This window comes from Mastigoproctus giganteus, chromosome 8 (assembly GCF_048544385.1).
Source record: "Mastigoproctus giganteus isolate SK-2022 chromosome 8, ASM4854438v1, whole genome shotgun sequence".
Taxonomy (NCBI): domain Eukaryota; kingdom Metazoa; phylum Arthropoda; class Arachnida; order Uropygi; family Thelyphonidae; genus Mastigoproctus; species Mastigoproctus giganteus.
Window position 1 is genome coordinate 60,688,608 of NC_143582.1, and position 13,664 is coordinate 60,702,271.

A 13,664-nucleotide genomic window follows, 5' to 3' on the forward strand; every position below is an offset into this window, starting at 1 on the left:
ATAATAATAAATAAATATATACAGGGTGTTTCAGTTAAACGTTTCAGAACTTCTAAGAGGGGTAGGGTACATCCTGACAACTCGAAATCATATAGCAATGTGGGGTCGGAAAAGCTTTCCTGAAGCGGTGTTGTACACAGAAGCACCATAAAGAAAAGAGACCGTAAGTGAGAAATCGTTTTAATAATACATGAAAAGAAGCAAAAGGTACATGGATTAAAGTAAGTGTTTCTTCCACGGGCTACAATGCACGCCTCACATCTCCGACGCATGGACATCCGAACATTCTGGAATAATCCAGGCGAATTTCGAATTTCTTGAACAAGAACGCCAAGTTAGTAGAATGGATGATTACACGAACGCAGAGTTAGCCGATATGCATTTGGCGTACGGGGCTGCAAATTGTAGTGGGCCAGCCGCACAGCGTTTGTATGCGGAACGATATCCGACGAGGCGTATTCCCAGTCATAATTTCTTTGCAAGACTGCTCCAGAGGTTAGCTGAGAGAAGTTCATTTGAAAGAGCTGACAGGGACAGGTTAAGAACAGCACGGACTCCAGCCGTCGAACAGAATGTGCTGCAGCATGTACAAGGGAATCCAAGAACGAGTACACGAAGTCTAGCAAACGCAGTCGGGGTTTCCCATTGCAGCGTCTGGAGGATTCTCCGAGAACAAGACATGCATCCGTTTCATGTGCAGCGTGTCCAGACACAGCAACCGGAGGATTATGCACCTCGTATTGCTTTCGCACAGTGGTACCTTGGAAAATGTGCTACAAATCCCCTTTTTGCTGCTGAAGTGTTGTTTTCCGATGAGGCATCCTTCACAAGGGAAGGAATTTTCAACACACATAACGACCATATCTGGGCGGTCGAGAACCCGCATGCAATACGACGTCGTGCAGCACAGATTCGATTATCGGTCAATGTATGGGCCGGTATTATGGGAGATCACCTCATCGGACCTTACCTGTTACCGTGTCGTCTAACTGGACCTATCTACTTGATCTTTCTGCAGCAAGTATTGCCACAACTTTTGAGAGATGAACAGATTTCTGCATCGACGCAACAGACAATGTGGTTCCAACACGATGGAGCCCCTGCCCATTATAGCAGAGATGTTCGTAACTACCTGGATGTCACATCTGGTCAACAGTGGATCGGACGTGGTGGTTCCGTGCGTTGGCCTGCTCGGTCACCCGACCTATCATGTCTTGATTTTTATTTCTGGGGTCATATGAAATTGCTAGTTTATGACACCCCTGTTGACAATGCTGAGGAGCTGGTTGCAAGAATCGCAGTAGCTGCCGAAGAAATTCGAAATTCGCCTGGAGTATTCCAGAATGTTCGGATGTCCATGCGTCGGAGATGTGAGGCGTGCATTGTAGCCCGTGGAAGAAACACTTACTTTAATCCATGTACCTTTTGCTTCTTTTCATGTATTATTAAAACGATTTCTCACTTACGGTCTCTTTTCTTTATGGTGCTTCTGTGTACAACACCGCTTCAGGAAAGCTTTTCCGGCCCCACATTGCTATATGATTTCGAGTTGTCAGGATGTACCCTACCCCTCTTAGAAGTTCTGAAACGTTTAACTGAAACACCCTGTATATATATATATATATATATATATATATATATATAAAGAGTATATTATGTTAGACTACATGTATTAGTATTATTGAAGAGTGGTGATTAATTGATAGGCATATCTAGTTTTATGGAGTACACACAGGCAAATTTGTTAGACTTAAAAGAATATATACAAAAAATAATATACGAAATACCTATTTTGCATACTAACAATCTTGGTGACTTTTTTAGGGGATAACACCCAGATTGAAAGGAAAAATAATGACAAGGGGTTTTCTGTTTCTTTGATAATCAGTTTGCAGTATGGCATTCTCAATCTATTAATATGGCCTAAAAGTTAGTACCAGTATAAGATTTTAATTTTATTACATTTTTTTTTTATATGTTATAAAATCTATGCACAGTGATTATCATTCACAGTGATAATCAATGTGCACTATGCATACATTTTACAACATATATAAAAATTGTAATAAAATTAAAACTTTATACCAGTACTTAGCTTTTAGGCCCTATTAATAGATTTCTAATGCTGTACTGCATACTATTATCACAGAAACAGAGAACCCCTTATTACTATTTTTTCCTTCAATCTGGTTGACCTCTGAAAAAAAGTCATCTGCCCTGTAGGTATGTAATAATTTTATTTTGGTATTTTGCATATTATCTTGCATATATATTCTTTATATTTTTATATATAAAGAATATATATGCAAAAATATCTTTATATTTTTATATCTTTTATATAAATATTCTTTATATTTTTTTTATTCTTCATGTAGGTAACATAAATTTACCTACATGCACTCCATAAATTTAACTACATACATATATCAGTTATCCGCTACTCTTTGCTAATATTAACACATGTAGTCTAAAATAATATATTACATTACGATCTTAGTGTACATATTGTTACAGCAATGGCACAGGCCAATAATTCTGAATAATAAATTTAATAACTATCACTATACTATATATATCTATCTCATATACCAGTGGTTTTCAACCGGGGTGCCGCAGCAACTTTCCAGGGGTGCCACGTAATTTGGGTTTAAGTTACTTAAACTTATTATTATTTTTTAATTTATATGTTTATTTCACTATAAAATGGTGTACAGTACCTTTTTAATTTTGTGGTGATCTATAATTGACGTTCACTTAGTACTTCTATATAAAGAATAAAATTATATACTGTTTATATATATAATTTGTATTATGAAATGTAATTTTTATAATTATATTTTTGTAATAAATATCATATAACATATATATTTTTTAATTTTATATATATATATATATATATATATATATATACAGAGAGAAAATCGGATGAAACAGGCAGAAAATTGAGTAGGGGTGCCGCAAAATAAAATAAATTACTTAGGGGTGCCATCATTAATAAAAAGTTGAAAACCACTATTATACAGGGTGTCTCAAAGATATTGGTTTTGTTTTGTTTATTTGGTTTTTAGGAGCATTAGCAACTAAGGCCATACTGCTCCGGGATATGCGGTGGTCATTCCCTGACCTTTCCGCATCCTCCGTATTTGGTGGTGACGAGCTCGAACCCCGGTCTAATCAAGAAGCGTGTGCTACGCACTGCTGCTCCTTCCCACCTGGCTACGGAGGCGCCAAAAAGTTATTGGTACAAACATTTAGGGGAGGTAGGTAACATCTAAAGGAATGTGAATCGCATAGGAACCCATAACCGGAAACGTCACAGGAAAGTAGTAGCAGAATTGACACAAGACAGTAATTAGTGGCAAACATTTATTTGACATAATATTAATAATGGAGTATGAGATGGATGCATTTCATGATGTTACAACAGATGCTCGAAGGTTCCACCATGAGATGCGATGCAGGCGTGACACCGATGCAGCATAGATTGGCAGACACGGTTGAACACACCTGGAAACACAGCACAGACGAGTCTTGCCACAAGATCCATTTCTGTCTCCACAGGCGATTCATAAACGATAGATTTGAGGGTCCCCCACAGAAAGAAATCAAGGCTCGATAAATCAGGTGAGCATGGGGGGCAGGCAACGGTTCCACCACGGCCAATCCATCGATGCCAAAAACGGCTGTTCAAATGGTCACAAACACACCTTCCATAATGGGCAGGCACCCCGTCATGTTGAAACCAAATGTTGCGTCTCAAATTTGCTGGAACATTGTAAAGTAACCCTGGTAGAACTTGTTCGAGAAAGATGCGATATTTAGCGGAGTTCATGCGGGATAGTAACAGGTATGGGCCGACTAAGCAGTCACTGACCATACCTGCCCACACATTTATTGTGAAGCGATGTTGTGCCGCATGGGGACACACACCGTGTGGGTTGTTGTGAGCCCACACATGAACATTGTGCTGATTGAATAAGCCTTCCCGAGTGAAATAAGCCTCATCCATGAACAAAACATAGGATGGAAAATTCAAGTCTTGAACACTTTCTTGGAGAAACCTCTGCACAAAAGCCACACGTGTAGGATAATCTTGGGGGAGCAGTAATTGAACCCTTTGGAGATGAAAGGGGTGTAAGGAATCATCGTGCCAGACACTCTGTACACTGCAACGGGACACTCCTAAGGCAGAGGCAATGGAACGTGTGCTTGTAGTAGGATTATTCTGGACAGCATTCAACACACTTTTTTTTTTTCCATGGTGGGAGTTCGCATCGAATGTGGTCTGCCTGCACTACTCCTGTTACCTCTAAATGATCCATAATCGCACAAATTTTGATGCACAGGCGCAAACAAACAGTGGTCCGGTACATGTCTGTCTGGGAAGCGTTCTTCATAAATTCGTTGAGCAGCTCGTCCATTGCCCTCTGCTAATCTATACACTATGTGCATGTCTGCCAGCTCACAGTTCGTATATCGATGCATGCTCTTCATGCAGTGACTACTGCTTGAATGAGTAAACCAGAAATTTTCCCTCTCGCGAACTGATGAACAGTGCCATCTACCGACTTACGGTGATGTTTCCGGTTATGGGTTCCTATGCGATTCACATTCCTTTAGATGTTACCTACCTCCCCTAAACGTTTGTACCAATATTTTTGAGACACCATGTATACTATATATATATATAGAAATATAACTCATATCAATAATATATAATAATAGCAAAGTAATAATACAAACTAGGATCAAAATATATTTGCATTCCTATACTCTATTTCAGGATTAAAGTTAATAGAGTCAACAGAGATAGAAATATAAAAATTATATATTCATGATTTAGAGTTTTTTAACAATTCTATGTGAATTGTGAAACATTTTAATTTGATATAAGTACATACACATCATCTTCAAGAAGTGGTCCAACGATTTCAAAAACATTTCCATGACTGAAGAACTCCACATCATTGGCTAAAGGGGCTCTATACAAAAGTGATCCTTCATAACTTCTTACCATCCAATAAACTTGTTGTCTTTTGAAGTCAAGTGTTAGGCCCATCACTAAAATGGAAATATAAGGAAAATTAGTATCATAGGAAAATGATGTGCCAGTTTGCTAATTAAGAATATGCTGTAATTTAGTGCAGTTTCCTCTATCAGGCTAGATGCACACATAAGGATATTCTCACAGGTTTGATCTGTTAATAGCAGCAAAAGGCCTCAGGACTTTTGCCTTTGCCAGGACTTCCTCAATGTATAACTTTCAAACTCTTGAATTAAACTAAAAATAAAGGCAGAGTGGATGTAAACCTAAGTTCAAAAATCAGAAATGTAAAACTAATTTCATTAGTAAAACTAATGAAATTAGTTTTAATTAATGAAATTTGCCCCACTAATGAAATTAAAAATGAATAGGAATGAACTAGTTAGATTCATTGGCTAAGTCCAGTGAATCTAACTAGTTCATTCCTATACTCTATTTCAGGATTAAAGTATTTCAGGATTAGAGTCAACAGAGATAGAAATATAAAAATTATATATTCATGATTTAAGGTTTCTTTTTTTGCTAATTTGTTCTTACTTTGACATATAAACAATTTTTCCAAAAAAAAAAAAGTAACAGTGTTTTCCAAATAAATTTTTTGCTACAGTTTTTCTATCAAAAATTCAAGTTGTTATTGAATAGGATGAAAATATGCCACAAAACTGATAGCACTTGCATATGATTTCATTACTGCCAATGGGTTAATGGGTTAAACAGAAAAAAATCAGTGCATACAATTCAATTGCTAAATATCAGGTTAATCCTTTTCTTTCAAACTGTTATTTCCAGTTTAGACTTCCCATAGATCCCTCACTAATTAAGTTTCTCTTAGTGGAATCCTCCCAGTATTTAGATGTCTATTTTAAAGAATTTTTATTATCTTAAATCTTAACATTAATATAGATTAATGTTAGGATTAAATCCTAACACTAATATAGATTACATTATTTCAAAACACTCAGGGACATATGTATTGAAAGATGTCAGAGTTTATAGAGGAGCTGAATGTGGATCTGACCATTTTCTTGTTAAAACAACACTTAGGTGGAACTGGATTAAGAAAATATGTGTGGACAACCAACAATGCAGAGAAGGAGAAATGCTACAAGTGGATCAATTTAACGTTGACCTACTCCAGGATGACAGTATTAGAAACAACTTCACCCAGAGACTGGATGCTGCAATTAACATAGAGATAACAGGTAATACTGAAGAAACCTACGAATATTTAAAAAAATACTGTTAAAAAAATAGCTCATGAAATCCTAGGCAAAAAGAAGAGCCAAGGACCAAAAAAAGACCTGGATTACAGAGAAAGTAAGAGCTACTGTAGCGGAAAAGAAACTTGCATATCAGAAATGGCTGGGTGATAGGAATGATCCATATAGGAACATTTACATTGAAAAAACAGAAAATAGCCAATCAGTTGGTAGTAGAAGCGAAAAATGAAGAATGGGAAAGGAAATGCGCAACTATTAATAGCAAATTGAGCAATCAGCGGAATCGTGGAAGGTCCTTAAAGACTTGAGAAAACAGAATAAACACAACGCTGGTTTGCAATTAATACCTTTGAAAGACTGGACAGAGTACTATGAAGGACTTTTAAAATAAGACTGGGAAGAGTTCAAGACGATGGAAGATTTTAGTGTAGAAGACTCAGGCTTAAAAGTTTCTGTTAGGGAAGTGGAACTCCTGCTAAAGGAAGTAAGGAATGGCAAATCACCTGGACCTGGAGGAGTTTACATGGAACTTCTGAAATATGGAGGAAGAGGAGTGGCTGTTCTGATACAAAAACTGTTAAATAGTATACTGAGAGGAGAAGAAATACTGAAAGAAATGATAACAGGATATATTACATCAATTTATAAGGGCAATCGGAAAAGATGTTCAAATTACAGAGGAATATGCATCCTGAACCCGCTGTTAAAGATCGTTGGAAAATGGATCGGGAACCATTTAGAAGCCCGAATCGAGGTATCAGAAGGAAAAAAGTGGTTTTTCAGCTGGGAGGTCATGTATAGATCATATCTCAACAGTACGACAGATCCTTGAAAAATGCCAATCAAAAGGGAAAAAAAATCTTTATGATTTTCATTGACCTTGAAAAGGCATATGATGGTGTTCCAAGAAAACTCTTATGGGAAGCACTGAAAGTGGCAAATATTGATGGACAACTGATTAACATTATCAAGGCAATTTACAGGAATAATAGATGCAGAATTAAAGTGGGATCAGCTTTGTCACTTGAATTCCACACTTCAAAAGGATAATTACAAAGTTGCTGCATGTCACCAACACTTCAAAATTTATATCGACATCTGCCTAAGATCCTGGTCAAAAAAATGTAATAAAATGGGATTGCCGATTAATAAGAACACCTATATTCACAATTTACTTTTTGCAGATGATTGGGTGGTGATAGCACAAGACTTAGAAGATGCAAAGTATGCATGTCGTCAATTGTTTGAGGAATATAAACAATGGGGTCTAAAAATCAATTTTAGCAAGACTGAAATGTTGTCTTCAGGGCCAGGAAACGTTCTAAATATTGCAGGTTTTAAAATCAAACAAGTCGATAAATTCAAATATTTGGGATCAATCTTACAAAGTGATGGATCATCCCAAGCAGAGATCAATAAGAGAATTGCAGATAGCAGAAAGGCTATCGGCATGTTAAACTCAGTTCTGTGGAGAAAAAATATCCTAAATAAAACAAAGAAACTTATATTTCAAACGATTGTGCAAAGTCTTCTATTGTATGGAGTGCAAACCTGGACATTGAATAGGCGAGTGGAAAACAAATTGCTCTCCACAGAAATGGATTTTTGGAGACGCTCAGCAGGAACTTCTAGATGAGACAGAAAACGGAATGAAGACATAAGGGAAAAAATGGAAGTGAAAAAGACTATTATTGACACCATCAAAGAAAAGCGTCTAACATGGTATGGACATGTAAAGTGGATGCAAGAAAACAGATATCCAAAGGCTATCCTGGAATGAATACCTCCTGGAAGAAGGAGAAGAGGAAGACCTAGGAGGACATGGATGGATGGAGTATGGGAGTGCATGACAGCCCAAGGCTTAACCGACCAAGCCACCTTGAACCGCACTTTATGGTGGGAAAAAATTCCTAACAAGAAATAACTTGTAGGCTGAGGAAACCCATTGTAAATGGAAACACTCCTCTTGATGATGAAATCCTAACATTTAAGCAGACAGATCAAGTGTTGTTGTTGTTTGGTTTTTAGAAGCATTAGCAACTAAGGCCATATTGCTCCAGGATATGCGGTGGTCATTCCCTGACCTTTCCGCATTCTCCGTATTTGGTGGTGATGGGCTTGAACCCCGGTCTAATCAAGAAGAAGTAGCACACGCTTCTTCCCACCTGGCTACGGAGGCACCTATCAAGTTTTGCTTAAAAGTTAAACCTTCAGTAATGAAATGAGTAGCTCATTTCACAAGTATGTAGTTTCAGACATGAAGGCAGAATATAACATTCTAAAGCACTTGAAAATAAAAAAAAACATTAGAAATTATAAAACTCTCAGATATATAATACTTTGTACACCAAACTGCATTGCTAAAAATAGAGAAGCTGAAAATTATATTTTTTTTCTACACTTAACAATCACATTCCGTATATACTATTATGTATTTTCAAATGTACCCACAGCACAAAGTGTTGTTAATTGGCAGAAATTAGGAACTGTTGAGAAAGTTTGTTTTGGTTTATTTTTGGCCAAGGAATTATTTCTGTGCAGATTATGTTTATACAAACCTTTATACAAGGTGCGCTGCATATTAACAGTGCAGTGCACCTTGTATAAAGGTTTGGTAATAATAACAATAATGTTACAAAGTTGGGTACCAGAAATTAAATTGCTGGCGCAGTGCTTTTAACAAATTTTCTGTCTGTAACTCTGTGGAAACTACTCTATTTCAATCTACTGTTATTTTGTCCAGTTTCAATTTCATTTTATCCAGTTCAATTTGATGGAATGAGTGCAACAATGTATGACAAAATATTTGCATTATTTATGTAAAAAATCAATCCAAAAAATATTTATGACAATATTATTTAATTAAGAAATAAAATTTTTAATTCCTTTTCAGATATGTCATTCTGTTCAATTAAATTACAGATGAAATGGAGATTACAATAAGTATGCAAAATGAATGTAGCTTACCATGCTTTCCTGAAAATAGACCAGCCTGAAAATAAACACCTGGCTCAGCTCCATTCAGACGAGAATACTCAACACTATGAGATGTTGCCCAATATAAATAAGCTGATAAAGAATCAATTGCCAATACCTGAGCAAGAGCAAGAATAGGTAAAGATTCAGGTTGTGTGCTATCTAGATTGGCTCGAGATATCTACAATAATGGAAATAATAATCTCAACTCACATATAAACAACTTCAAATTATTTCAGATAATTATAAAATCAAAATGTCTTTCATAATAAACAATAAATTTCAGATAATAAGCTATATAAGCATCAATCTTATAAGCTTCTATCTTGTCTTGTGTTATCATATCTTTTCTATCTTATCTTGTGTTATCATATCTTTTCTATCTCGTCGTGTGTTATCACATCTTGTCTTGTGTTCTATCTTGTCTTGTGTTATCATATCTTTTCTATCCTAGCTTATGTTATATCTTTTCTATCTTGTCGTGTGTTATCATATCTTTTCTATCTTAGCTTGTGTTATCATATCTTTTCTATCTTGTCTTGTGTTATCATATCATTTCTATCTTATAAGGTTCCATTTCCATCCTAAATAAGATTCCATCTTATAGTTTGCCAACTGTTTTTTATAACTGGGTATCCAGTTTACTCTCTGACCGCTCACTGCGGGTGATGGTAGATGGCTCTCTGTCTTCTAACTGCTCCATTAATGCAAGTGTTCTCCAAGGTTCAGTTCTTTCTCCCACCACTCTTTTCCTCTTGTAGAATAATGACCTTCTTCCATGATAATAATCTTTATAAAAAGCGCCATGTTCCATAATGAACTTATATTGGTTTCTCGATTACATAGACAACTCTCGGCAGTTAGGATGGTTATTGTTTTCATTCTGACTACAAAGAAGAGTTATGCATGTGATGCAGGACCTAGTACAGGTTCTAGAAGTTATCTTTGTAGTTTATATCTTTTATCTTTGTAGTTTATGTCTTTTATCTTTCTAGTTTATAATTGTAGTTATCTTCTTAATGCAAATTGCCCACAAAGGTAAATCATTTAATGTCATGATTAGGGAAATAGCTGTTGATTGGATTTCAGTGCAAAGGGATTGTACATAAGGAGTTTGCTCCTAGAGGTATAACTGTTAATGTGAACTTTCATAACAGTGATCTGCAGCGATACTCATGAACATTTGTTGCTATCACCAAGATTTGGGAATCTGGAAATCAGTCCTGTTGCATAATAACACATGGTCACACACACACAGCACTGTCTTACCTCATCTACTATATAAGGATTTGAAAAGATCATGGTCTGAGTATGAAAAGGTAGTGGTATAGTGTTGAAATTTTCTGTACTTAATGTACGACTTCAAATAGTAACCCAGCAAGTTTCACACAGTTTCAATAATGTCTTTTTTTAATTATATGTCCTGAAGTCAAAGAAGTTGTGTGAATGAGGAAAGATGTACAAAATCAATCACCATGCAGTCACCAAATATGTGTGAAAAAAAGGGACTAACACCAAAGGCAATTCATGAGGATATGGTTACAATACTGGGAGAGGATGTCCCTTCCTATTCCATGGTTAAGAAATGCAAAGCATAATTTAAATGATAGAGGGAGAGCCTGGAAGATTACTCATGCTGTGGAAGACCTGTGACATCCATCACTCCAGAACTACTTAATGTATGGAAAATAATCCTGAAAATGGCTTCCAAAGTTGCTTTAACAACCTCCAGCGATGTTGGAAAAATTGCAATGAAGTCACGAGAGATTGCTGTGAAGGAGAAAAGCACCATAGTTTGCAAGTGTTTTCTCTGTTGTTTTATATCATCAGTTCCAGAATTTTTGTTGCATTTTTCTGGTGATGAATGATTGACAAGTGACAGTTTGGTACATTGCTAGCATCCTGGGCATCTCATCTGAGCATGTCTATCACATAATAACAGAGGTTCTCACTATGAAAAACGTGTCAACACAATGGGTCTTAAAGTTGTTGACAGCAGATCAAAAACAAACAAGAGTTGTCAAGTTAAGTGAATATTTGAATCATTTTCAAGAAGATCCAGCAAATTTCCTTGCAAGGTCTGTGACCACGGATGAGACATGGAGCCATCATTTTCCACCAGAGAGGTATAACTATTAATGAGAACTTTCATGTATGTTTCCAAACAGTGAAAACACAGCTTGTCCCCCCTCCAATCAAGTCCTTCTGCTGACAAGGTGATGGTGAATCAATTGGTGGTAAAAACGCATTGACTTCATTGATTTTTTGGGATGCTGATGGAGTGTTGCTAGTGGATTACTTCAGAAAGGGCAGACAGTCACAGGGGCATATTACATAGACCTTGTGACATTTTCATGAAAACATCAAAGACAAGCACTGAAAAAAACTCAGCAAAGGAGTCGTGTTCCAGCAGGAAAACTCTCTGCTCAAAGTCCATCATTGTCATGGCTACACTGCATGAGTGCAGTTTTGAAAATCTTGGATTATCCCCTCATATTTACCAAATCTATTTCCTAATTTTAAAAAATACATGGCTGGCATCCATTTTCCCACTAACAGTGACAACACTGCTGCATTGGATGCATTCCTGAAGGCCCAAGAGAAAACTTTCTTTGCAACTGGAATTAATGAACTGAGCATCGATAGCAAAAGTGTATTGATACAAAAGGGAACTAAGCTGAAAAGTAACATGATACCAGACTGTTCAAATAAATCCTATGAAAGGCTATCACTGTGAAGGCATTCCATATTCAAGCAACTGTGACAGTTGCTTGAATACATGGAATGTACTCAAGTGTATGGAAAATAATCCTGAAAATGGTTTCCAAAGTTGCTTTAACAATCTCCAGTGATGTTGGAACAATGATGTCATGGGAGATTACTATTAAGGAGAAAAGCACCATTAGTTTGCAAGTGCTCATCAGCTGTGGAAATTTTTAAGGAACTCACCTCACTATCCATTGGATTAGATGATCATAAAAAGTGTGTTAATTAAAAAGCACCTCTTGCCATTTTAAATAGTAGTTTAGTAAGACACAGAAACTAGCAGCCATCAGGCATAATTAATGTTGGTATTTTAATATTAATTAAATATCAACTGAACATGTCACCTTAAACTTAATCACAATTATTCTATTCTGAAATTAAGTAGAAAATTTACTGCATTTATTAATGTGGCTGTTTCTCCCTTTTTTTGAGTAACATATGTTACCCTTAAAAAAAGGTAGCAAAAATAAACAAAAGGATAATTCACCAGTTATAAAAAAGTTTTTATTTATGATTATTGTCTCTATCCACATTCAATAATATATTTCATATATTCAGATATGATCCCTATCTGTGAGGGTAATAGACTCCCTTTGACAGAATTGTAATATGCACTTTAGGAAAACAAGATAATGTCACAGAGTTTTTATTTTTAAAAATCACACTGAAAGTTACATAAATGATTATTACAGCAAATTTCAAGAAATGTTATACTCCTGATATATATCAAAAACTGGTTGGAGTGGCCACTTGTTAAGAGCCATTTCAAACAACTTCTTTCCTCAATTTTATTTTATTTTTGTAAAAGTAGAAACCATATGAAAAAATATTCTTACCATTTGCTGTACAGGACTAGACCAGTATAATTTAGGAGCCAGCCAATCAATGGCAATGCTTGCAGCATTAGTAATGTTATTCAAGCGGGTTAAAGAGTGATGAGTTGACATATTAAAGGTATATACCCAACTAGAATTAGTATTCAAAAAGAGAATGCTTTTATACCAGACGATATCTAAGAGGGAGAAAAAACACACTGAGTTAAACATAAAAAAAAATGTATCTGAAATGATTGTATAATTTTAGAATTCTGTGCTTGATCTTTGGCCATTTGGAAATGGTCGAAGATCAAGTGCAGGCAATGCTTGAAGTAAATTAAACCTTCAAACTTTCCCATTTCTTTTTCATGAAAATTCAGGAAATTTCCAGAAAGCTAGTTCTAAACTTGGCTTGCTGGCTGTATTTTTGGATTTGTGCTGAATAGGATTTTCAGCACAAGAAGTGAATTGATAATTCTAACATTACTGAAATTAAGGCATGAAAGGTTAATACCTAATTTATTTTTAACACTCAGAAGTAATCAATATTTTGTTATTATGAATTAATTTTTTATAAATTTCCTTAACAAACCTCTGTTCAGTGTGACTAAGAAACTCTAAGAAATTAATATATTTAGAGTGATGGTATGTATATATATATATATATATATATAATGTTGGAAAAGAAGTATTACTTAATAAAAATAAAAAGGAGGGTACAGCACACATCAAAGGCAGCAAAAAGCACATTCCTCTACATGATGCTTGAAACATAGTCATATAAATTAGAATAAGGTTTAAAATAATAAAATAACAAAATAATAAAATAACGCCAGCAGTATG

At 35.6% G+C, this 13,664-nt stretch overlaps 1 protein-coding gene across 1 annotated transcript in view; it reads right to left on the reverse strand.

Moving 5' to 3' along the window:
- LOC150081563 (proto-oncogene tyrosine-protein kinase ROS-like) overlaps positions 1-13,664 on the reverse strand; it is a 356,247-nt gene that overhangs the window by 229,477 nt on the left and 113,106 nt on the right. The window contains exons 12-14 of the mRNA XM_090380246.1: positions 12,843-13,018; positions 9,232-9,421; positions 4,902-5,061 (exon numbers count right to left, since the gene is read on the reverse strand). Of these exons, the coding sequence (XP_090236372.1) occupies positions 4,902-5,061; positions 9,232-9,421; positions 12,843-13,018 (526 nt within the window). The remainder of the gene's footprint in view (positions 1-4,901; positions 5,062-9,231; positions 9,422-12,842; positions 13,019-13,664) is intronic.